This window comes from Corvus kubaryi, unplaced genomic scaffold, assembly GCF_017639235.1.
Source record: "Corvus kubaryi isolate FWS band 111438036 unplaced genomic scaffold, C.kubaryi_AGA036_p1.0 37382, whole genome shotgun sequence".
Lineage (NCBI taxonomy): Eukaryota > Metazoa > Chordata > Aves > Passeriformes > Corvidae > Corvus > Corvus kubaryi.
Window position 1 is genome coordinate 5,612,201 of NW_024581124.1, and position 23,367 is coordinate 5,635,567.

The 23,367-nt window shown below is 44.3% G+C and overlaps 1 protein-coding gene and 1 long non-coding RNA gene across 9 annotated transcripts in view; both read left to right on the plus strand.

The window, feature by feature from the left end:
• KDM2B (lysine demethylase 2B) overlaps positions 1–23,367 on the plus strand; it is a 108,326-nt gene that overhangs the window by 59,326 nt on the left and 25,633 nt on the right. For all 8 annotated transcript variants that reach the window (XM_042035116.1, XM_042035117.1, XM_042035119.1 and 5 more), the window contains 2 exons: positions 2,175–2,629; positions 9,403–9,489. In XM_042035116.1, the coding sequence (XP_041891050.1) occupies positions 2,175–2,629; positions 9,403–9,489 (542 nt within the window). The remainder of the gene's footprint in view (positions 1–2,174; positions 2,630–9,402; positions 9,490–23,367) is intronic.
• The window catches only part of LOC121667930, a 982-nt gene continuing 793 nt past the window's right edge, over positions 23,179–23,367 (plus strand). Inside the window, exon 1 of the long non-coding RNA XR_006017196.1 lies at positions 23,179–23,266. This is a non-coding gene — a long non-coding RNA (uncharacterized LOC121667930). The remainder of the gene's footprint in view (positions 23,267–23,367) is intronic.

A 23,367-nucleotide genomic window follows, 5' to 3' on the forward strand; every position in this document is an offset into this window, starting at 1 on the left:
GGCTGGGCTTTGTGCTTCAGTCAGTTGTAAAACAGCTCACCAAGGCTGTGTGGCTCAGAGAAGGGGCTCCAGCCCTGGATCCGAGAGCCTGGATTCTGATTCCTGGTTTTTCCCTAGATTTGATGTGTGACAATGAGCAAATCGTGCTTTCTCCCAAGCATCTGTTTCCTCAGTTGTAAAATGGGAGAATGACATAAGCTGATTATGTAGCCTTTGAGGTGGGTACGTGTGCTTGCTACTGTGGACAAAGGAAAAAACAGTGTGAAATAAAAGTTGGATAACTGAGTGGGTTTTAAATGTTCTGGTTAAGATATTTTCTAATCCTGTTTATTTTTCTAAGAGAAGTATGGGGGTGTATTAGCACAGAGCAGAGAGGAGGAGCTGCTTTGGAGTGCTGATGCCACCACCTCAGCACACAAAATAATCTATGAAGCATTTTTGGAGGGTTGCAGGGAGGAAGTTACCCTGCCCTGTGGATGGAGCTGGATTGGGCTGCACCCTGCCTTGCTGATAGCTGGTATTTTCTGTGGCTGCCATCTTTTGACAGGCATTTCAGCTTGAACTTGCCTTTCAGGAGTCATTTTATGGCCATTTTGGTTTTGAGGAAAAATACAAGCCTGTCTGAAGGAGTAGACAGGACAGAGATGCTGGATGTTTGCAGACCCTGTAGCAGCAGCACACTTACCCTGAGAAGTGTGAGGTGACCAACTCGTATCTCTGGGGCAGTAACACACAGAGCAGACCTGGCCTTGCAGGGTTTTTGTTGGGAACTGCAGAGCTGAGCAGCCAGGCAGGCTGAGCAAGCTTACCCTCAGACACTGCCACTGCCTGTGGCATCTCTGGTACCCAGCTGACCAGTGTGTTTGGGACAAGATGGTACAGACTGTGCACGAGACAAGGAGCTTCTCTGTGATCAGGAGGAATTCTACAGCTTGGAACTGGGCTCCAGCATTTGTTTTCAACCTCCCTGTTTAACAACCGGATGCTGAGCTTTCTCATTAATGTCCATTTAATCCTTCCTTAAGCATGGTTCACATTGTCCTAATCCAAACCTACTGCACTGCAAAGCATGGAAGCTGTGAAAGGAACTTTTCATTAATTGTTCTCTCACTTTTTCTGTGTGACTTCTGTTTCCTTCGCAGTGTGTTTTTGTTTGCAGCTTGATCTCATACCCATTTCAGCCAGTAATAAAATTCACATTGACTTAACTGGGTGTTGCCAGTGTTAACTTTATTTTCCACAGAAATTCCTGCTGTTGCTAGCCTGCATTCAATGTTGTTCACTTAGTAAGGGAAACTGTGTCTAATAAATAAGAAAAGATGTGTGCTTGAGGGAACCATGGCCACTGGTTTCCTACATTGCTTTCACTGCTTGATTGCACGGAGTTGGGTAACAACTGGGGCTCTTAGGGGGAAACTAAGATTAATAGTTCTTTAGACTCAGAAACTTGCCTTTAAATTTTCCTGAGAAGTACCTAGAATGTATTGGGAATGGCATTAAGAAAACCAGTAGCATGTAGCTGTGACTATCTCTGTGTTTCTCAGTGTGTTTTGTCTTGTTGTCGTAAAATAAGCACAATTGAAATCCTCTGTCTCAGAAGAGCAATGAGTATTCATGCACTAACAACTGGGGATTCTTGTTTTATCAACAGTTAGTTGCTTGCAGAGAGGAAAAGTATTGAGGAGTTGATTTTGTGCTGTGCAGGGTTCCTGGAAGAATGATGATGTACAGCATTTTAACGTGCCTTCTCTCATCATTTCCCCCTCCTCCTTCTGTGCTAACTCTCCTCTTAAAGCTGTAAAGCTGCCGAATCTGGTCTTTTTCGGATTTGTGGGAAAATTAATTGTGTGTGACTTCAGAGCTCTGCCTACTCCTAATTGAAGGCATAGAGGACTGAAGCTTTGAAGAAAGCATAATTTTTCCCTAAATGTTTCCCAGTCATTTGAACTGAGTAGATGTTAATGAAAACCAGCATTAAAACAGACAAACAAGCGCCCCCCTCAAAGAAAAAAAAATTAAAAATCAGCTGAATAAAGCCCATTCCTGTCACATACTCACTAAACCATTCTCCAGTGTGCTTTGAAATAGGCAGCACCTGGCCCCAGTGGTACAGAAGTGCTTCAGCTGTGAGGTTACAGTGGGTAAAAATTCAGCATTCTTTTTCTAACTTTCAGATGCAAAAAGAAAACGCAGCACAGACAGCTACTCATCAGATTCGTGGTTAGACATGGATGAAGAATCTTGTGATGCCCATCTCCAGGAGGAGAAGGATGACAGCGTAGATAAGAACTCCAGATCCTTGGTGGATGGCTCCTCCTCACCCAACAGCACGCACTCGGAAGGGAAGGAGGCTGCAGGGAGGAAACAAAAAGCCACAGTAATGAGGTACCTAAAAAGAACTTTGTCTAATGAGTCAGATGACAGCGTAAAATCAACAACCCCGACGGACTATCCCAAAACACCCACGGGGTCTCCAGCTACAGAAGTTTCAACCAAATGGACTCACCTCACAGAATTTGAACTGAAAGGTTTAAAAGCCCTGGTGGAAAAGCTTGAATCTCTCCCAGAGAACAAGAAGTGTGTTCCAGAAGGCATTGAAGACCCACAGGCTCTCCTGGAGGACATGAAGGTGGGTGTGATAACTTGCTGATCCACACAAACTCTGCTCTGTGGGCACAGAAGTCAGCAGGAAAGCAGAAAGCAAAGTTCTGCAGAGGGGTGGCAGCTTGTGTGTGGTGACCAGCTCATGTCAGGCTGCTCTGCCACAGACAGGGAAATGATTCCTTGAACCAAAGCTGTCTCTGGCTCCTGTTTGCAGCCAGATTTAAGTGACACAGTCCTTTCTGACTGTCACAGTAGTGGCCAAAAGTTTATATCCTCTCATAATTCAGCACTTACTATGTTCCACATGTAAATATTGTACCTCAAAAAGTCTGTTTATATTTATAGTCTTAATCAGCCCTTTTTGGTCTCGTATCTCCCTGGTGTACACCTCATTAGCTGACACATACAAAATGTAAATACGTGATTGCAGCTCAGAAGATAGATTGTCTAAGGCTTCCAGTTGCTTTTTTTTTCTTTCACCTTTTTCATTTTCCTTTCCTCCATTGCCCTCTATAGGTTGATAATTATTCTCCACTGGTACAATATACTGGTTTTGGAGATGGTGTGAGGAGTGAGTGCTCACTAATGACACAACTTCTTTGTGGATTTTCAGTCTGTGAACAGTATGGGTCTTCAGTTATGTATTTTCTATACACAAGAGCTCTGTAAGGCACAATCTGAGGGGAAAAACACATGTTTATATGGTAAATGGGGAGAGAGCCTGTACTTTCTTAGTGCAAGTGGTGTAACAGCTGCTTAGAAAGGCTTCAAAGCCAGCTAAAGAAGGCTGAACATGTGCAATGTGCAGTGGAACCATATTCCCTGATCTTGGAGCTCAGAAGTGTGATACACTGCACTCGTTCTGGTAAACCACGAGAGCTCAAAAATTCTCTTCTTGCAAAATCAGCCACTTTGTACATGGAAGTGGACACACCTGCTCAAAGTTGTGGATGTAGATTCACGAGCTTGCTCTGGGATCAGTCATCTTCTAATCAGAAATCAAAATGAAGCCTCAAGACCAGGAGTTGAATTTGTGGTGAAGCAGAAAGAATGGTCATGTTACTTCTCCAAGCTTGATGCACAGAGTAATTTTCACTTAAAAATCCAGAAAGGGGTGCAACATATAATGGCTGGTGCAGATGTTCCGAGTGGGATTCTGCTCCCTCTTTTGATGACATACTCCAGAGTGCTGTGAGACATCTCCCCAGAACACGGTACCATATGTGAATCTGGCTTAAAGCTCAGTGTGGGAGTATCTGTTTTCTTATTCCTCTCCAGAGCAGTGGATGCATTGACTACAGAGATGGAGAACTACAAATGGACATTTTTAAAAAAGGCCAATAGCACCTTTTTGGTGATACTGTGCTGTAACTGGTATTAAGTGAGCACCTGCCAGTTTATTGTGTGCAGCTTGATGTTCCATCACCTCTGAAAACTGCCTGCTTCTAAACTTTCTGTCCTTGCCAGCACACACTGTAACCATCAGGATGTAGCCCAACATCTGGATACTGATGGTTCCCTGCTGGTTAAAGAGCCCATGACCACATCTAAACATCAGACACGCTGCAGGATTGTTTTTTTCTGGAATCACCTCTGGATGTTTGGCCAGTCTGTGACTGATTAGCCAGAGTGAGACCTTTTCAAAACCATGTTAACTCAAACATCTTCTTGAACAGTGTCTAAAGAACTACTGAAGAACTTCCTTACCCATCTTTTTTACAATATTGGCCCACGTATAAGCCAGCCCCCAGTTTCCAGAGAGTGGGAGTCAGTATGGCAGAGTAAATTAATTAAAGCCCGTACAGCCATCTTCGTCCATAACTCCCTGTGGTTGCACAATCCACTTCCCAGGTGCTCTGAAGGAATGGGGGCAGTTTGGGGCAGTTGAGTACATTTCCTCCCAGGTCAGGAGGGGAGTCCAGGATTCCCAGCACAGGCCCTTTCTTGTCTCATCAGCAAATTGTCACAGGCAGCCCCTGACAAAGTGTGTCCCATTCCCATCTGCTTCTGGGACCCTGGATGCAACAGCCCATCACTCCTTTCTGCCACTGTGTTCGTTGATGTGGTAGAGAGCAGTGCAGTGGAGCCAAAGCATCTGATCTCCTCAGAGCATGAGGTTTGTTTTATTCAGTTTATTCAGCTTCAAAAAAAATAATCAAACCCAAGTGTGTGTGTTTAGAGCTTTTACCTTCAAAGGATGGAGCGTGCTGAGGGAGGAGTTGCCAAGTGACAGATTTTAGTCCTCTGAGCATGCGTCCAGCATAATGGTCCTTGCAGGATCCCTGTGTTCTGTGGTGTAAGGATGCAGCTGTTCCATCCTTGCTATTCCATCAGGTACTGATGTTCAGCTTCTCAGCTGAACAGGGTGAATGAACGTTCCCAGGGATCCTCACCCTGTGCTCCACACATGGTAATGGATGAGCTGTCGTTACCACAGGGAACTGGGGTGCAGAGAGATTAAGATAAAAGTAATTTTGGATGCTGGCTTTATGTGCCACAGAACAGTTAGTGTATTTAACAATGATAAGTGCAAAAGATGAATTTAATTATATTGAAACTGTAGTGGCTTAACATTTTTGCAGAGCAGGAGTTCTGATCTCTAGTATCCAGATCCCAAGCCAGGCATGAGGAAGAGCAGGAGCACACAATTCACGTGACAGCCTGTGGAAACTCCACTTAAAAGATTTGCCCTGTACCACATAGAGACATAAGGGCAGAGGAAGAAATACAGTCCATTTTCCAGAATGGTATTTATCTCCTTGACCACTGAATCATGTTCCCTTTTACTTTGCTGCTAATTTTCCAACCTGTACAGATAATAACGTGGGGGTGTTGCTGATAGCATCAGCAGTGGAGTGAGCAGAGGCCTGGCCCCTTTACCTCACCCTGATGAATACTCAGAGCACCAGTCAGCTGTGTGACTGAATGGAGGCAAGAATCCTTCAGAAGCCATGCAGATGACCCATGCTGTGACTGTATTTGGCTGTATTAACAAGGTTTATTTCATGGGCAACCCAACTTTCGGGCATGTGATCTATTAATAATGCATCCTATTAGAAGTATCCTTTTAGTGCACCCATTTGAGAGTTATTTTTAACAAATGCATAGCAAGAACATGCTCTGACAAAGTCTGAAAGCTCTTGCTCTCCTTGCAAAGTCTTAAACAAGTTTCTTCCTGAAGCAAATAAATCAGCATTTATTGTAGCACTTTTATTTCTTAATGAAATACACTCAGGAACTTTTTTTGTATGACATTCAGGTCTGTCTTTGTGCTTCAGGAAGATAATTAATGTTTTCAGAAAACAGGATATGGATAGTTAAACTGGAGAAAGGAAACCATTTTATTCAGTGATGTGAAGTTTCACAGAACTAATTGAGGTAGCTCACAAAGAATCCATGCTTTCCCAGCTGAGCAAGAGCACAGTATAGGATGGGTGACTGGATTACTGCTCTTAGTGGTAAATACAACCACAGCTATATACAGCTATTTAATGTCAAGTAGGTGAGACTGTCTGAAGTAAAGTAATTTATTTTCCTTATGAGAAGGGAGACTGAAAAGTAAACTAAGCCAGTGTAAATTCCTTACACATCATCTAAGCTCCAAACTAACTGTGCCTGTCTGGTGGGGACACAGCAATCCAAAAGTGCCAACTGCTGCCTCTGCAGATTGAGCACCCATTTATCACTGTGATCGATGGAGTGCAGCAGCACAAGGGAGGCTTATTTGCAGAGTGGAACAGGCCTTTCTTGGAGAGCAGGTCAGTTCTTCCCTCAGCCCAAACAGGGAATTAAATCCCTGCTGGCTGCAGCAGTGCCGTGGTGGGCTTATGCATGAAGAAAAGAATAAAGAGGTCACCATCGTACTCCTTGGTGTAGTTTGCACCCCATATCACAGGGCAGGTAAAGCTGAGCAGACCTTTGATTGTGCAGCCCCACACACATTAAACACACTGCCAGGGATACTCACCTGTGTGCAGCTTCTGATTTCTGCACATAGCACTTCTGTGTGTTACCAGCAGGATGGTAGTTCCTCTGCTGCTGTTGGGGAGCAGGATTGTGAGATCTGCCTCTTAGTAATGCCACAGATCTTCCCCACTTCAAAGCAAAAGCACTGCCCTTCTTCAGAAGGGCCTGTGGAAGTCCATTAGAGCAGAAGAAACTCAGTTTGAAGAACAGAGGTTGTCAAATATCTGCAACTCCTTGGCAGCGGGAGAAGATTCTTGTGCAAGACAGATGATGTCTACTGAAATATGTTCTTACTTTTTCTTGCCAAGAAATCTTACCCCCTTTTCATTCTGATGACAGAAAAAACCTCCCTCTACTGAATGCATTTCAGGGGAGTCGTTCCTTGCTGTGCTTTTGAAATTAATGGTTAAGCTGAATTCTTACATAGTTAATCAGCTTCTTCCCTTCATACCTGCTGTTGTCACCACAGCCCTCAAGTGTAATGAATCGGGCCGCCTTGTGCTGGAAGAGCATCACGTTGTTCCTCTAACTGGAGCCCCATGGCTTTTCTTTATCTATTTTTCTTGTTTTTAAGCAGGTGAACAAAACCCTGCCTCCCCCAGCCTGTTGTGAGCTGACACTTGACGCTCCAGTCAGCGCAACTGTGGCTGTGCTGCGGCTCTGCTGCGCAGACAGCCGTTGTTTTCAGCTGCCTCAGATGATAAGCTGCCATAGTTTTACATTTCTCCTTGGATAATATTTTCACGTGATACATATGATAACAAGAAACCTTCATTACCTTGCCAAGTTCTTGGAATGTACTGTGCTTTCCATTGAACTCCGAGTCTCTGACAGTCGTTAGTGGAAATGTTAAGGTTTTCTGTCTTACAGGCTTTCAAACCTAAGAGTAGCAAAGTAAAAAGGGATTAATTTGTCCTTTGTTTATGGCTCTCAAGCTGCCTCCTTGATCTGGAGAATTTTGGCTTTGCAATGAGAGTACAAAAGAGCTCTCAGTTTTTAGGACTGAACTTTGAGAATGTGGTCACAGCTCGGTTAATGCAGTGATCTCTCTCCAAATAAAAAGGACATGAGAAAAGAGGTGCTCACTTCACCTCAGCTCAGCCAAGAGTTAATTTGCCAATGATTAGTCCCTGTGTAAAAGTTGTTGGGTGTTGCACTGGACGAGCAGGTACAATACAGACTCTGCATCACAGCCAGGTTGGGGCAAGCTGGGTTTTACTCCTCACCTTTGCAAACTCCTGAGTGCAGCCACAGCACCGGGCTGATGAAACTGGGCTTGTACTGGTATCGCTCATTTTGGTCACTGGCACTGCTTTCGGCCTAACCAGTATCACCACCAGCCTTGCTGGTGTGGTGGTGTCTGAAGGAGCAGCGCTGTGCTGGGGCTGTGCTGTCTGTTACTAACACAGCTCTCACTCAAGCGCAGGCTGGGGAATTGGGCTGAGTGTGACAGGTTGTCTGAGCTCCAGGGAGAAAGTCAGCCCCAGGGACACTCATCCAAACTCGGGCTCCTGGGGACTGGAACATGCCATCACACTCCGGGCTTTAGTTGGATGATTACAGATGAATTCCAAGTGCACTCCCTATTAAAACAATTACTGTATTTTAAGCTCTTTTTGTATAGTGTGTGAAATTACTAATTACTAGAGTGCTGCACTGGGGACTGACAGAGCCTGCTGCCTGTTGTTGGCTAATTAAGCTTTTTTCATATACTTGGAGCAGCAGCACTGAACTTCATTGTCTGGGGTCATCTCCTACTATTCTGTTGAGGTAATTCCCAACCTGCAGTTCTCATTTGTTCTATTGGAGCTTTTTTTTTTTTTGGTCTTTAACCTGTTAGTGCTGATTTGGCCTTCAGTTTTCAGCAGCACAGCAGAATCCTCCTTTTGACTTGTTTTTTTGTTTTCATTTCTTCCTTTTTAGCCACCTGAACTCCAAATGAAGAGCTTTGTAGCTAAATTAGTGAGCATGTAGGGAGTCATGGGAGGCGAGTGTGGACTATTCCCAGCTCCATCACTGAGTGTTTTACCACCTCTGTGTTGAATTACTGGTCATGGGAGTGATTCACAGTGGTGGAAGCTGTGTCAGCCTGTGCAACCCACTCACGAAATTTCTAGAACAGTGCATCAAAGGAAAGGGTTTGGTGGGGGTGGAAGGGAGGGGAGATCAATCTTTTTCCCTTAATGCTGTCCGTAGTCAGATCCTTTCCTAGTGAACACTCAGGAGCCTGAATGCTTCAGCTGGTCACATAAAGGGAACTAGATTCCAGCAGCTCTGCCAACTACAGGGGAAGGAAGGGCAGTGGGAATGATGGTGCTCTTGGATTGCCATGTGCAAAAAGATGAAAGATTCCAGAGTACATTTTTATTCTTAGCTTACCTGAATGACCAAACTTCTGAGCATTGCTCCAGACTACACACCTGATGCCCTGTGATGGCTGAAATAACAGGGGCAGAGCTTCGGTGCTTCTCAGGTCTTCCGTAGCCTTGATTAGGAGAGAAGGGGTCAGTTGTGGGGTCAGTTGGGATTTAATGACCTGGAGTTTGAGGCAGAGAGGTGATACTGGTAAGACACCGGTCTTGGACACACCAATATTAAAGAATTCTGTAACATTTGAGATGATTGATGGCTGATTTTGCTGCCTGTTTTGCAAGAAGTTTCGCATCTTGGCTGTTAACAGGTGCGAGAGTTTCAGTGGGAACTGGAAGCAAAAGTAACTTGCAGAGGTCTTGTCACTGTCATCAGAGCAGAGTGTTGTCTTCTGTAGGTCTCTGCACTCTTCAATTGGAGAAACGTTTCTCTGGTTAATAGAGGCCTTTTCATTTGCAACAGAACATACTGAAGGAACACGCTGATGATGACCAAAATCTTGCCATTTCGGGTGTCCCTGTGGTCAGCTGGCCCAAGAAGACCACAAAGGTAATGAGACACATTTACTTACTAACCATTGTTGTGCCTGGTCTGGTGTTTATTTATCTATAATCTGACAAAGTGCTGTGTATAATCTGTTGGCAGCTGCTAGCATTTTTAACACAAAATGTTACTTTCAATGGTTTTGTGATTAAGTCTTGAAGCAGAACAAGAAAGTGCCTCGCCAGGGAGAAATCATTAGAGTTTCCATTTAAAAAGAATTTGTCTGGGCCTTACTTAGCAGTATAAAACTTTGATATGTCTTGATCGCTTACTAATTATGGTTAAATCTAAAAATTTTGATGCCTTTTGTGTAAAATTAAATGATGTGTAAATGCTACAAATCAGTCACTTAGGGAGCACTCTCGTCTGAACTAGATGATGGTTTTTCTCTTACACTATGAGACTCCCTTAATGCTGTGTACAATGTGCCCCTGTAACTTTGAAGCATTGATTTCTGTCCTTATATCCTAATTTTTCCTCTTGTACATGGCAGTAATTCTTTTCACTTTGCAGGAGAACCGTGAGGTTTGCTTTGTTAAGGCTTATAAGGAATTTGAAATAATTAACGAAAGAACAATGTCAAAAGGCTGGTTGTTATTTATAACAGTGGCATGTTTACCACACTCCAGTTATTCAGCATGCTGTAAAAGCAGCTTTGCTTATTTAGAAGATGTCTCATCGCTTCTATTTTTACTTTCATTTTTCACTGAATTAGTTTTATAATCCATTATTTCTTTAGAAACGCTGAAGGGGTCGGTCAGCTTAAATCAGACTTCGATCTGAAAATCTGTCGTTGTTACCATTGTAGATTCCTTTCAAATAATTGTCAGGGAAAGTAATTCACTCAGTTCTCACTTTTTGTGCTGGTGAACTTGTTATGGCACATGTAGCCATGAGAATTGGCTGCTTTCAGATGGGAAGGAGGAGACCATAGACATGGAACTGCCAGAGGAGAGTGGGGCAGGATGAGCACATCACGTTCCCTCTTGTGCTTCTTTTTGGGTTTTGGCTCAGCACATTTCAGAGGAATTGTATCTTGTTAAATACGTTTTCCTTTTAGCTTGTAATAAATCCATGAGAATATGCTGTGTTTAAAGCATTTGTTTAGAAACAACAGTGGAAAACCTTGAGAAATAGGTGTGGGATTCTCCACTCCACTGGTTCGATGGCTGCTGCTCATTCCATGGTCAGGTATATTCTAGGCTTTGAATAAAGCAAAATCTCTGTGACCAGAGAAAAGGTGGTGTGTGAAACATATAAAATAAAACTAAGGAACAACTGACTCTCCTTTGAGCTTGTGAGAGAAGGGAGGGTCTGAGTGCTTTGAGGCTTTTATAAGCTTTGGCATTTGTTAATGTTCTTGTTGACTTTATTTTGGAACCTTGATAAATGCTTCATTTCTTCTATTTTATTTCTGTGTATTGGCAACATAACTGCAACTGTAAAGGATTTGTAATTTTTGTGACTTAAATCTTACCCTTTTTTGCAAAATCCATCTTGCTGGCTTGCAGGGTTTTTTTTCAGGTGTTTATTTTCCTTCAGCCCTTCTGAAAGCAAAAACTTTTAGGAGGCATCATTCCCACTGGCATGACAATAACAAACATATCAGTTAATAACAAATATACGGAAAACTTTTACAGAAAGTCAGACTTTAGGTTGAAGTTTGGAAATAAAAATTGATAGCAGAAAAAATCCTTTCACCATTCTCTTCATATCTGCTTTGCTTAATCTGTGATCAGTTTTTGTTATGTCTTATGTTTTAGTTCGAAGGTACACATGCAGATAGGGCTGCACATTTCCCAAGAGGAATTTGTTGTTGTGCTTCTAATTGGCAAATGTCCTTGTCATCTTCCACGTTCCAGCTATTTCCCTTCCTGGGAACAGAGGCCAAGTGAACAGGCTGGGAAGAGACATCTTAGAGCTGAGCCTTTTGAGTCCCAAATTAAAATCTGTGGGAAAGACAATATAGGGGAGATTCGTCTAAAAGCAGTTTTAGCAGTTAAGCTTGGTTATTTCGCCTTTGTTCCCTGTAAGCCCTGATAATGAAATAGAAGATTTTACAGAGAAGAAAAACCCTTAGGGAGGGGGAAACTCCCTTGGAAAATGGATTGTAGCTGGTGGAGCAAGTGTTCATGGCCAGAAGATTCCACAAATGTTGAGCACAAGGCAGAGGAGTAAAATCGACCAGTAATTTTACTTTCTGCAGTCCTGCTCTTGAGTATTTATAGGAGAAATGGCAGATATTTCCCAGTGCTTTCCCTGAAATCCTTGTGTTCAAAGGGAGCAGGAGATCCAGTACAGCACAGTACTAGCTACTGTGGGGCTGTAAGGAGATGTGGTAGCTGGTATCAGCTTCCTGGGACAGGGGGGTTGTCTGATTCCAAGGCATAAATGAAAAGAAGGGAACTGAAATCCAGAAAGAAGTAGTAGTACATGGAACAGAGTACATCTCTTGCTTTCTCCCAAGAGAAGGCTCCAGAAGAGATTTAGAAAGACAAGAGCAGCAGATGGAGAAGGAAGAATAAAGCCAGCATTAAATGCCAAAACATTTCAAAGAAAATGGAAATGACTGTAAAGAAAGGAGGGGAGGAGACTAGAAATGGCGAGAGAGCAGGATTAGGAGAGAAGCAAGTACTGAAAAGGGATGGAGTGGGAAAAGCAAAGAGCAGAGGGAGAGAACTCTGACTGAAGTCGGAGATCCTTGGAATAGGGACAGGGAGTGTCTGTGTAAGTAACCCAAGCTGGGGAAGGGCGAGCTTGGTTACGTTGACTTGCCTTTGAAAGAACATGCCTTTGATAACCTGAATGATTTTTGAAGCAGCAAATAATATTTCTCTCTAAGACGGAGTCAGTTTCTTTTACGTGTTGTGAGTGTGACGTGAGCAGTGTGCACAGAGCTGCAGAATGGCTGCTTGAAGCCTGTGCTGAGGTTTAGGGAAGAAATGTGTTCATTCACCTCAAATCCCACTTGACAGAGGATGAGGTGTAATGGGGAGGACATTTAACCAAGTACAGGGAAGACCCATCCCTGTGTCGTGGCCCCGCAGTTCCGCATCGCTCTGTCCACCTTTTCCAAAGGCATTTGGGGCTGCCAGGCACGCTGCAGTTCCCTGACGAAGAAAATGACTCGCTGGGAAAAGAAACAGAAGTAATAATCAGCAATGGTTTAGTGAGGAGATGGAATAGCTGGGTGACATTTGATGATCTTGTGGTTAGTGCACAAAATGGGAGGCCGGGGTCTGTGCCTGTTCCCAGCTCTGCTGCAGCACCTTGTGTCGTGTGAGGTGAATGGCACATTCCTGCTCCCTGAGCTTTTCCAGGGGGAGATGGGGCTTCCCATCTGGGAGGCTGGGAGGTGAAATTAATGTTTATAAAGATATCTGGCATGTTCAGCAGAAAGTTTTGTAGTAAAATGTACGAACCATTATTATTTTGTGGTAATAAGAGAGATGAAGTGTGATTCATAGGCACCTCTTCAGATCATATTTACTCATCTTTATGGAGCTATTTTGAGTCGCTTGTACTTCTTATAATTTACTGGTAATTATTTAGCACAATAATTACTCTCCTTTAGGCACCTTTTTATTTTTTCCCCTTTGGTAACTCTATTTCAGAAGAAGCAAGAATCTGTCTTTTTCTTCTAGCTGTAAAGTAAGAGAAAACAGTCCAGTGCCAGGGGTCTTAGGATATTTACAACAATCCTAATTTAGGCCTGTGGAAGGAATCAGGAATGTGGGACTGAGTGGATATTTGAAACCTGCTTGTCCTGATGGCTGACTGACAGTTCATGTACCTTCAGGCAGGACATTTCCCACTGGCTGCTGGCGCGGATGCAGCTGTGAATGTGCAGCCCCCATCCCCTTCCTGTGCCGGGGGCTGTGCAGCAGTGGCCTCTCCTCACTTGGTGCAGGGCTCAGTGTTGTCTGGGGGGTCGCAATCATGGATCATTAAGGTTGGCAAAGACCTCCAGGATCATCAAGTGTACCCTTTGACCGAATCCCGCTATGCAATGCTGTCCAAAGGGCGTGCCTTCAAATGCTGGGTTCTTAAGCAACTAAAGAGAAGCAAGAAATCATCCCAACTAACTTCTACCCCATCCCTGGGACATGAACTTTTGGGTGGTGTGAACAGAGAGCAGGGCCTATACCTGATTTTCCACTGCAGCAACTCATGGCTGGTCACTGGTGCAGGAAGCTGGTGACTTCCAAGCCCAGTCTTGAAACCCATTCCCATGAGTTGCTCACCCCTACAGTACCAGAGTTCCCATTTATCTGCACAGGCATTAGGGATAGTATTTTATTTAAGGAACTCAGAATATGGCTCAAGCAGAAACCACATTTTTTGAACCATTTCCTATTTCTGGAAGAAAACAGTCAACTCCAGCAGCGTGCAATTACACTCTGTGGCAGTGCCTTCTGTTTTTATCGTGATAAAGATCTTTAGTTGTCTATGAAGAACAGCTATAAAGAACTAAAATATGTTTGGACTCTCCTGTTCTGTGAAGAGTTAGAAATGCAGACTGGGAGCTGGATTCTCATCTCTCTTACCTGGCACAAAACTAAAGCCACTGCATTTGCAATGAGAGCGAGTGTCCAAATATATTTAGGTCTGGCTGTGAGCAGGAGATGGAGCTGTAATTTTCAGTAGCTGGTTAACAGTGCTGCAATATGTGGCTGTTTCTCTGATGCCTGTTCATGTTCTTTCTCCATGTAATTTTTACCTGTTGATTTTAAAAGAAGATAGCTGAGAAGTATAATAAGGAAATGGTAATGTTCTTATTTAAAGGAATACTATTAATTACTAAAGGCCACAAACTGAAACTTTGATTGGATTACTGGGTTTTTTAAACACAAGTTTCCCTGCAATTGGCAATGCAAATAATGTTCATAGCTCTGTACCAGGGCATGAGAACCAGGAAGAAAAAGTGATCATTGAAAAAAATAAGAAAGGCCTCCCTCAGGCTGGTTTTTTTGCTGTTGCTGTTTTGGGTTGGGATGGTCATGGGTGGGCATCGCATTGAAAGAAACCTTCTGGGATGGCAGCATCTCATTTCTGTCATTAGTGAGTTCTGTCCTACAGCAGTTCAGTTTGTACCCCATTATTTTTACTTTTGCAGAATTCTACAGATACATCCATGGATCTGAAAAAGAAGGATTAACTCATATGAACTAATCTGTGAGAGGCAGAGCAAAAGGCTGATTCCTGTGGCTGAGGAAAGTCATGTTCCACCAGCACACAGTCCTTGTAGCACTGTCCTGTTCCTGGTGGTGCCATCACCGCCATTAAAGGAGTCCTAGGAACAAAGCAGAAATACAGAGGTTCCCTCTGCTTATCTTCCCCGTTAAGATGGAAGATTATATCTTCATCTTTTCTGCTTAGTGTCCCCCGGTAGAAGTTTTTTCCCCTCTGTGAATTTACCTAATAATTTGTGGAACCTGTTGATCTTTTTGATCTCCTCAGCATCCTGTGCCAGTGTCCCCTGCGGTTTAATAAAGCTCTGTGTAGATAAGTACTTCCTTATGTTGTTTCAGATCTGTCCTTTAATATCATAAATACACTTCATGCCCTCTGTATGGTGCATTCTGGGAAATTTGAATGAAGTCTCTGTTCATCTCTGCTGTCAAGGATTTTCTTACGTCCCCATTACTTTCAGTATTTTTTTCCCTATTTTGAAGTTGAAAATCACAAGTCAGTTCAGCCTTTTCTGGTACAAAAAACATATATTTGAGCATTTTTTTTTAATTCTAGTTTCATTATAGGTAGTTTTGTGGTGAGGGTGAATGTATCACATATATTCAAGATGTGATGTTTGAGAGAAGGGACTGGCAGGACAGATGGTTCAGCATGGCCCAGCAGAGTTGAAGGGGAGATGATTGTTGTGTAAGGACTTCAGGGAGTATAATCATCGGGGCAGAAAAGAGTTATTTAAGCTAATGGACAATGTTGGCATGGGATGAAGTGACTATAAACATACTATAAATAGATTTAGGCTGGAAATAAGATTTCTGATCATTGTTCACAGTCTGAACCAAAGAGCACACAAGAAGAACAGTAGACAGCTGTTGTGAAAAGGGTGGTAGATTTTTAGAATGAACCTGTATTTTAAAGAATAAAAGGCAGTGGGATTAGCCACCATCTCCAGATCTGGACCCTGTCGATGTCCCTATGTACTTTCACGTGTCTGCTGCCATTTCCTGCATGGTACCTTTTCCCCTCTTTTTGGTGTTTCACCTTAAAAGTGCTGGGAAGAGAAGAAAATCCACTAGTTTTTAGTAACATAGCTCCTTTATTTATGGATCCAGTTTTATGTGACATTATGCATTGGATCAAACCTAAGAAATAGTAAGTAAATGGACTAAGAATCAGTGGACACAATAAATTCAATTGTAAGCAAAAATTAGGGGGTAAAGCATTAAATGGAGTGTTTTGATTAACTTGAAACCAATGTGATTTTTCAGAAGTGTTGAGCATTGTTTTACATCAGATTTTCTTTCAGTTCAGGGGGAGAGGTGTGAGGTGGACAAAGAACATTCCTGAAAACCTTTGAATAAGTGCTTCCAGTTTTTACTTGCTTGCTTACGAAGAATTCCTGCCATAGCTATCGCTGGGCCAGCTCCACCCAGAGAAGCAGGAGCAGTGAGGGACTCGTTACAGCAATCAGTGTTTTAACCAGAGTGGTGTGTCTGAAACAGATCTGAGCACGTAGAAATGGCACAACATCAAACCAGCATCAGCTTCAGGAGCCTGCCCGGGGGCTACCACCAGGAAAGCAACATTCCATGTAGCAGCAGTGGGAAAACTCTGCCAGATTCCCTAAGACAGGCCAGTCCTTGGAGATCTACTCAGGGTGCTTCCTGTGGGAATACAAATGTATTAGAAAGCACATACTGACAATTAAAAACAAGCACTTAAGAATTAAAGTGAAAATTGAGTCTATCTAGTGTTAGAAAAATTCTGGGAAGGATAAAAAGAGGTAGATAAGACAGCAAAATAATCCTGTGTAAATTGTTGTATGATCTATTTTCTGGTTGAGATTCTGGGTGAGTTGTTGTATGGTGTATTTTTCTGCTTGAGATTCAAATAAGTTTTCCATCAGTCATTCCAAGTGGCGCAGGAGCAAAAAGGAGATTTAAACTGTCACATTTCATTCTTGCCAGGCACCAGCTTAAAGGTGTTTGAAGTGATCCCACACAGCAGAGCCTGAACTCTGTTTGGTGTCAACAACAATTTTAAATGCCAGTAGTCTGCAAGGAGATTTGCATATACAAATATGTGTGTATTGTGAATCCTTTTTGTTGATAAAAAGTCCTGATTATAAAGTTCATAATCTACTGCAAATCAGGCATTTCTTCATCGTTATCAGATGCTAATAATTACTTTTCTCCCAGAAAATAACACAAGTACAAAAGAAAATGAGGATTTAAATCAATTTAAATTTGTTTTTCTCTTTACTGATTTAAATTGTGATTGGAATCAGTGATTTAAATAATTTTGAATAATTTGTGTTCTTTTACACTGTATGATAGTAGATGCCATGTGGTAGGAGAGAGCTGAAATGCATTCAAGAAAAATACCCCAGTTCTGGCTCCTGACAAATTTATTAAGACACAAAACCACATAGTTGAGGTTTGGGGGATATTGTTTTTTAGGGGACTTCCCACAGTAGCCGTACACATACGAAACCAAGGCCTTCCCCTTCTAAGTACACTTGGAGGCAGGAAAAAAACCTGATGCACCAGAACCAAAGGTTTCTTGGGGTACTGTGCAAAGGAGTAAAAGCTGTTGAAGCTACTGGGAGTTCCTGTCAAGCCTCTGCTTTCCCGGGGCAGTGCCGCCCAGGAAGGCAGCTCCTTGCCTGACCTGTTTATTTTTCTGAGCACTGTTTCAGTCTCTTACACACATTAGTCCTCCAGACAAATTCATTTGTGCAGAAGCTCGGTGGAGACCCGAGGAGTCCCAGGGTTTGGTGTACGTGTATCATATGTAACATGCCATGGGAGGCTAGAACTACATGGTCTTGAAGGTCCCTTCCAACCCAACCCACTCCGTGACTCTACGAAAGAGCTTCACTGCTTTTTGCTTCAGTATTTTTCTAAAACCTTTGCCTGGTGACTTGACAGATTATTTCTCACCTCAAGAGGCTGTACTTGAAATATTGTGTCCCTTCAGGGAGTAATTATAAATAGCAAAGACTTGAATGAGCACCTTCTTAATCTTCCATCTTTGACTTAATATTTTCACTTCTTATCGACACTCAGCCACTTGCTTTGAAATCTGACCAATGCCTTTATGTGATTAATACATCAAACAGGTAAATTAGAGCTATTTTGACTCTGACTAGAAATCTAAATGGATTGGGAAAAAAATGAAGAGACATCTCTGTTTTCCAACTGTTGTGCTCCAGGTATCACACGAGAAGATTTATGTATTCCTCCCCATTGTCATTCTTCTACCATAGACACGAATATTCAGTAATACGAATTTTTCCCAACTACGCCTTGACTGCCATTTTTCAAGACAGAAGCTTTCTCTTTATTTCATAACAGTAAAAGTGCTGATGAAAACTGCTGTAGTCTTAAGACCTTTTCCTTAGATAATGTATGTGAAATGAGTTGACAGATCTTAGATTTTATCATCAGGAGCTTGGCCTACATTCATTGCTGAGCTGGCCAACAAAACCAGACCAAATGCTAAGTTTGAACCCGGTTTAAGAATTCCAGCATCCTTGTGCTCTCCAGCACCCCGACATCAAAACAATCCATGCTTTGAGTTAGGTATCTGAAAGTTAATAGTTTTGTTTCTGGATCGAAGCACATTGGCAGAGCGGCGGGAAAGGCGTTTGTCATTCCACAGTACAGGCCGTGCAATTATGGACATTAATCCTGCATGCACTTTTCAGAACAAAATTGAATTGTATGTTCTGTCCCCAAGAAGATGGCTTCCTCTTAGTTCCACAGCACACTGAAATTAAAGTCTGCTGAGAATATAAATGAGGGCTTGTTTCAACTTCACGACTTTCCTGCAGGCACTAGTGGACCAGATAGAAGAGGGACAGCAGTGCTCTCCTTTCTGAAAATAACAAATATAACAAAATATATGGGTAAATTCCAATAAAAACAAAGCAGCTGTGAGTCTTAGCCTAGTGTAGTTTAGTTGTTAGTCCTGGATGTTTCCCCACAAATCCAAGTCAAGTTTCTAGTTGACAACAATGAGCAATGAGCCCTCATAGGCAAACTGCACTTCAGCATTTCCTTTGCTTACCATGTGTTTGGGTTTGGTCTCTGGATTTTCAGGCTGCTGCCCACACGTTGGACACAGCTGACTGTCTCCCAGCATTCTGTGCTGTGTGTCAGAGCACACTGAGCCTCTTGCAGGAAAGCAGGTTTCCTATTCCGGTTAATCCACTCTATCAGCCACATCTATTTGCATGTTCCTCCACAGCATGGCAGTCACTGCTTATCTTCTTAGGAACCTCCTTCACTAGTTTTTGCGTTTACTGACAGAACATGGCTCTTGGAGACACAGACTGTGCTGTGGAAACACTTTGTGTCATAAGTTCTGTGGTAGAGGGAAGCAAAGCAGGATTTCCCTAATTTCCCAGTGCATAGTCCCAGTCATGTCATGGCTCTTCCTGCAGAGAAGAGTCTGTCTTGTGTGATAGATGAAGTCCATGTTTCACCACTCTGCAGTCTTATTTATTACTTTTTTAACATGACAGGGTGTTGGGGTTTGGGGAGGGTTGTTTGGATTTTAAGGCTTATGAGTGAGTGAGTTACTGTCAGCATGTTCTGTCTGGGCTCTTGCTTGTTTGGGTGCTGCTCCTCTGCCGCAGTAGCCCAAGGTTGTCCTCCTTCAGGAGGTGTTTGTACAGCCCTTGCTGCCTTTGGTTCTCCTGGAACAGTGCTGGACACTGGTTAGGGAAGTATGATCAGTAGCATTGCATGGAGGGAGCAGTCAATATTATTTAATCTTGTGTTACTTTATTTGATCTAAGGTTGATCAATCAGACTGTTTATTGAAAAGATTGTGACAGATACTCAGTGTATCTGATGACAACTCTTATGTCATAGTTCAGATAAAGTAGAAATGAAGTAGTAAGATTGTGGGTATTTAGGCTGTCAGACTGTCACTGCTGGTGCTGAGAATACAACTGAAATATTTCTCAAACTCTTGAGAAAAGTGTCATGAAATTTGCCCAGGCCCAACAGTTAAGATCATATTTCATGTGAATGGACACTTACACCAAAACAATGAACCTTAGAAAGCTACTAGGTAACTCTCTTATTCTGATACAGGTCAATAATTGTGATTCATAAACATCTCAGTGGGTTTCCTTTTCAAAAACATGTGTGCTGGCCTGCAGAAAGCAGCAGCAGCTCACATCACAACATCTTTTTTCAAAGACTTGCATATCAACCAGCTTGAGGTTGTGTGTCCAGTTGTTTCTGTGTAAATATTTTTTCCTAATACCAGCTAAATATAATACTCTGTAAAGGTGCATAAAAAGTTTCGAGGGAAGGTTAAATCAAAGGTGTGTTTGTGCCACATAAAAAACTTTATTTCACTTCATATTGAGCATCATAAACTCTAGTGTGTCATAGGAAAACACGGATCCTGTTCAGCGCTGGCAGCAGCAGCTGCAATCTGTTGGTACAGGAGATGCTCAGGAGTGAGTGAGTACAGCACAGGGGTTGTAGTCGTCCTCCCCCATCTTGGTTTTACTACTTAAGGATATTTGCATGAGAATAAAATCTGGTTCTTTGGCACTCATCTGCTCCTGCTGTTTATTCTTCGCTTGAGGTTATTGTCTCAGTTTGTGACAACATAATTGGTTTCTGTGGAGAAGATTATGATATTGATGAGACTTATATATGACTTCAGGTGAGGTGCAATCAAAGCAACAGTTCAAAATAGAAGGTGCTGTCTGTTTTCATGCAGTTTTCACTACGGCTCATTCAGCAGCGTAATTAAGGATGTTATTTATTACTGAACTGTATCACACTAAGTTGAAGTATGGACACAGTTCTGCCACTGCAGGCAGGACTGGGGTCACTGCTGCTTATTTTGTGTTCTAAACTGTTGTAAACTCCACCAGGCTGGGCAACTAGATGGTGTTCACACAAGGGTTGCTCACTATTTGTTGTAATTTAGTGTTCTCTAGTGTAGACAAGCTGAAAGAATTGAGCTGGAAAATGCTCTCTTAATAGTTCCTTCTGTGTATTAAATATTCCTTTGAATGGTTAGCTGCTCTTGTACAGGATGAGGTTTTTTGAGAGCAATTATAATCACAAAAAATTATTTTATTGTGTTGTTTCCCCCTTGCTGATTCCCAATTTGCTATTTTATATCATACCCTATCCCGGCTTTTTAAACACCACCTCGGCAAAGTTTACCTAGTGTTGGGAAACCATTCCAAGATCTTGGCATGTGTGAGATTTCCCTCCTAACTCAGACTCTGTAATTAGAGCTCATTTGTCACTTGTGGTGCTGTTGCAAGGGCAGTGTGGCCACACTCTCAGGTGGCAGGGCTGGCTGTGGGGTGAGTGAGGGTGGTGTGGGTTACATTGGGAAGGAACCTGCTGCAGCCCAGAGAGGCCAGTGCCAACATCAGGAGTGCTGGAATGCCTTGCAGATTGAGAGGAGTAGGATGATCTCTATCATGATTTAATTTGCTGTGAATGACATTTTGCCGTGGTGTGACTGGTGGATTGTCCTTGGGGGATGTCACAAGTTATTTTTTTCTCTCGTCTGGATTACGGAGCCAAAAGGCTGGAGGGACAAACAAGTGTGAGCCAGGTTACACGGAGCCTCGCAGGGAATTGGGCTAGTGGAGACTTGGTCTGCCTGTGGGCAGGTGTGGGACCAGGCTTCTTCCTTCCGGATGTCACCTGTCCTCCTGCTGCTGCTGCTGCAGACCAAGTGTGTTATGGCACCACAAACATGGCTGTAGCCACGTTCTTGCTCGTAGTTTGAAACTCTCCACTGTAGGGCTGTCATGAGATGCATCCCCCCCTTCCTCTCTCCTCCAGAAAACACTGGATTCTGATATTACCTTGTGATTCTGAAAGCCAAGGCCTTAGGCACATGCCTTTCGTGCCTCAGCTTTCGTCTGCTCCTGCTCCGGTTGTGTAGGAACACAATGGGGGAAGAGAGAAACCTGAGGAGACAGGCTGAGCACATCCCATTGCCTTCTGGGGAGCCCCATCATGTTTTGTGAGTAAATGCTTTTTGCTCCAGGCATGGTGGATGAGCAGGATGGGGAGAACACCATCACCTACCCATCATTTAAGTTTGAGTTGGCAAGAGGACAGGAGTACAACAAACAATGGATATTTAATGTATTGAAAATAAGGAAGGGGCATAAGTACACAATTCACGTGGCTTTATCAGCAGTTGCCTGTAAATATGTGTTTAAAGTTTGACTGTGTTTTGTTACTTAAACTTGAGGGACCAAGTGTGGATCCTGGTGTCACAAGGGCTGTGTTGCTCCTTGCTCCCGTGCCAGCTCCTGCCTGTTGCTGCCTCTTCTGAACTACCCAAAGTGGTTGTGCCATGTGGTAATTCAGACCAGGGAACTGAGCTGAAACTAGTTTGGCAAAAATCCTGATTGGAAGGACCATTAGATGTGCTTCTTTATGGCTTCTTGGTTGCTCAGCACATGCAAATATTTAATCTCATGTTTAATTCTGTGTTGTGGGCGTAGGAGCCGGAGGCAAAATCCTAACAACTTGAGTGGAATCGGGATTTCCCCTGAAAGCAGGCCCATAAATCCAATGGGAACTTTAAATCTCCGGCACTCAAATACAGGCCTGTGACCCTCAGCTGCAGGCTCTGGAGGGCGAAGGCAGTGTCCGTGTTGAGGTGCTGGCCCTGGGACCTTTGGATCCAGAACAGGTCCCCCAGCTGACCAGTGTGTAACATGTCACACTGCGGGGAGAGTATTTCATTGTGAAACCCCAGCAGCGGGTCAGGATGGTCACAGTAGGGCTAGAAATGGTTCCTTGGGAGCAAGTAAAAGAGCGGGTGCCTGCACAGGGAGCAAGCAGCGTGAGACCAGCTGCGAGCAGCTCCACAAGCCGGGTCGCCTCGTCTTAGCCCAGCGCTGGTTCTGCCGCTTGCAATCTCGAAGTTTGCTCGGTGCCTTCCTCCCCCCGAGGGATGGAGGTTCCCCGCTGCCGGCCCGCCCCGCGCAGCGGGAGTGGAGCGGGCAGGTAGCGCGGTGCAGGGTGTGTGTGTGTCTGTGCGCGTCTCCTTTGTCTGAGCAGCCCGAGCAGCGCCGAGCGCCCCGCGGGCGGCCGCGCATCCTCCCCGCCCAGCGCCGCTCGGCACACCCGAGCCTCGGCCCGCCCCCGCCGGCCCTCGGCACATCGCGGGGCTCATTACCGGCGGGGGGCTAATTGCCGGCCGGGCGGCCGAGTCCCCCGTCCCCAGCCGCGCCGTGTGCGGGGGGCGGCCGCGGTGCCCCGGCCGCGCGGTGCCCGCTGTCCCCGCAGGCCGGCGGTGTGGAAGCGGCCCGCGATTGGCCGTGCCGGCAGGGCCAGCCCCTTCCTGGCTGCCTGGCATGAATATGCACGGCCCCCCTTCCTCCTCCTCCTCCTCCTGCATGTGTGTGTGTGTGTGCGGGGAGCGGGGCTCCGCCAGCAGCGCCGCTCCAGCCATGTCAGCTCGGCTCCGCCTGGGCCCACCATGAGCCATGGCCATGTCTGCGAGCGCCGACGAGGAGGACTACGAGTCGGAGCCGGAGCCCGAGCCGGGGCCGGGGCCCGAGCTGGGGCCGGAGCAGGTCCGGGGCGGGCGGCGAAGTTTGCAGCGGGAAGGGAGGGGAGGAGGCCGGGCCGGGCAGCGCCGCGCCGGCCGCGGGGACGGGAACAATGTGGGGTCGGG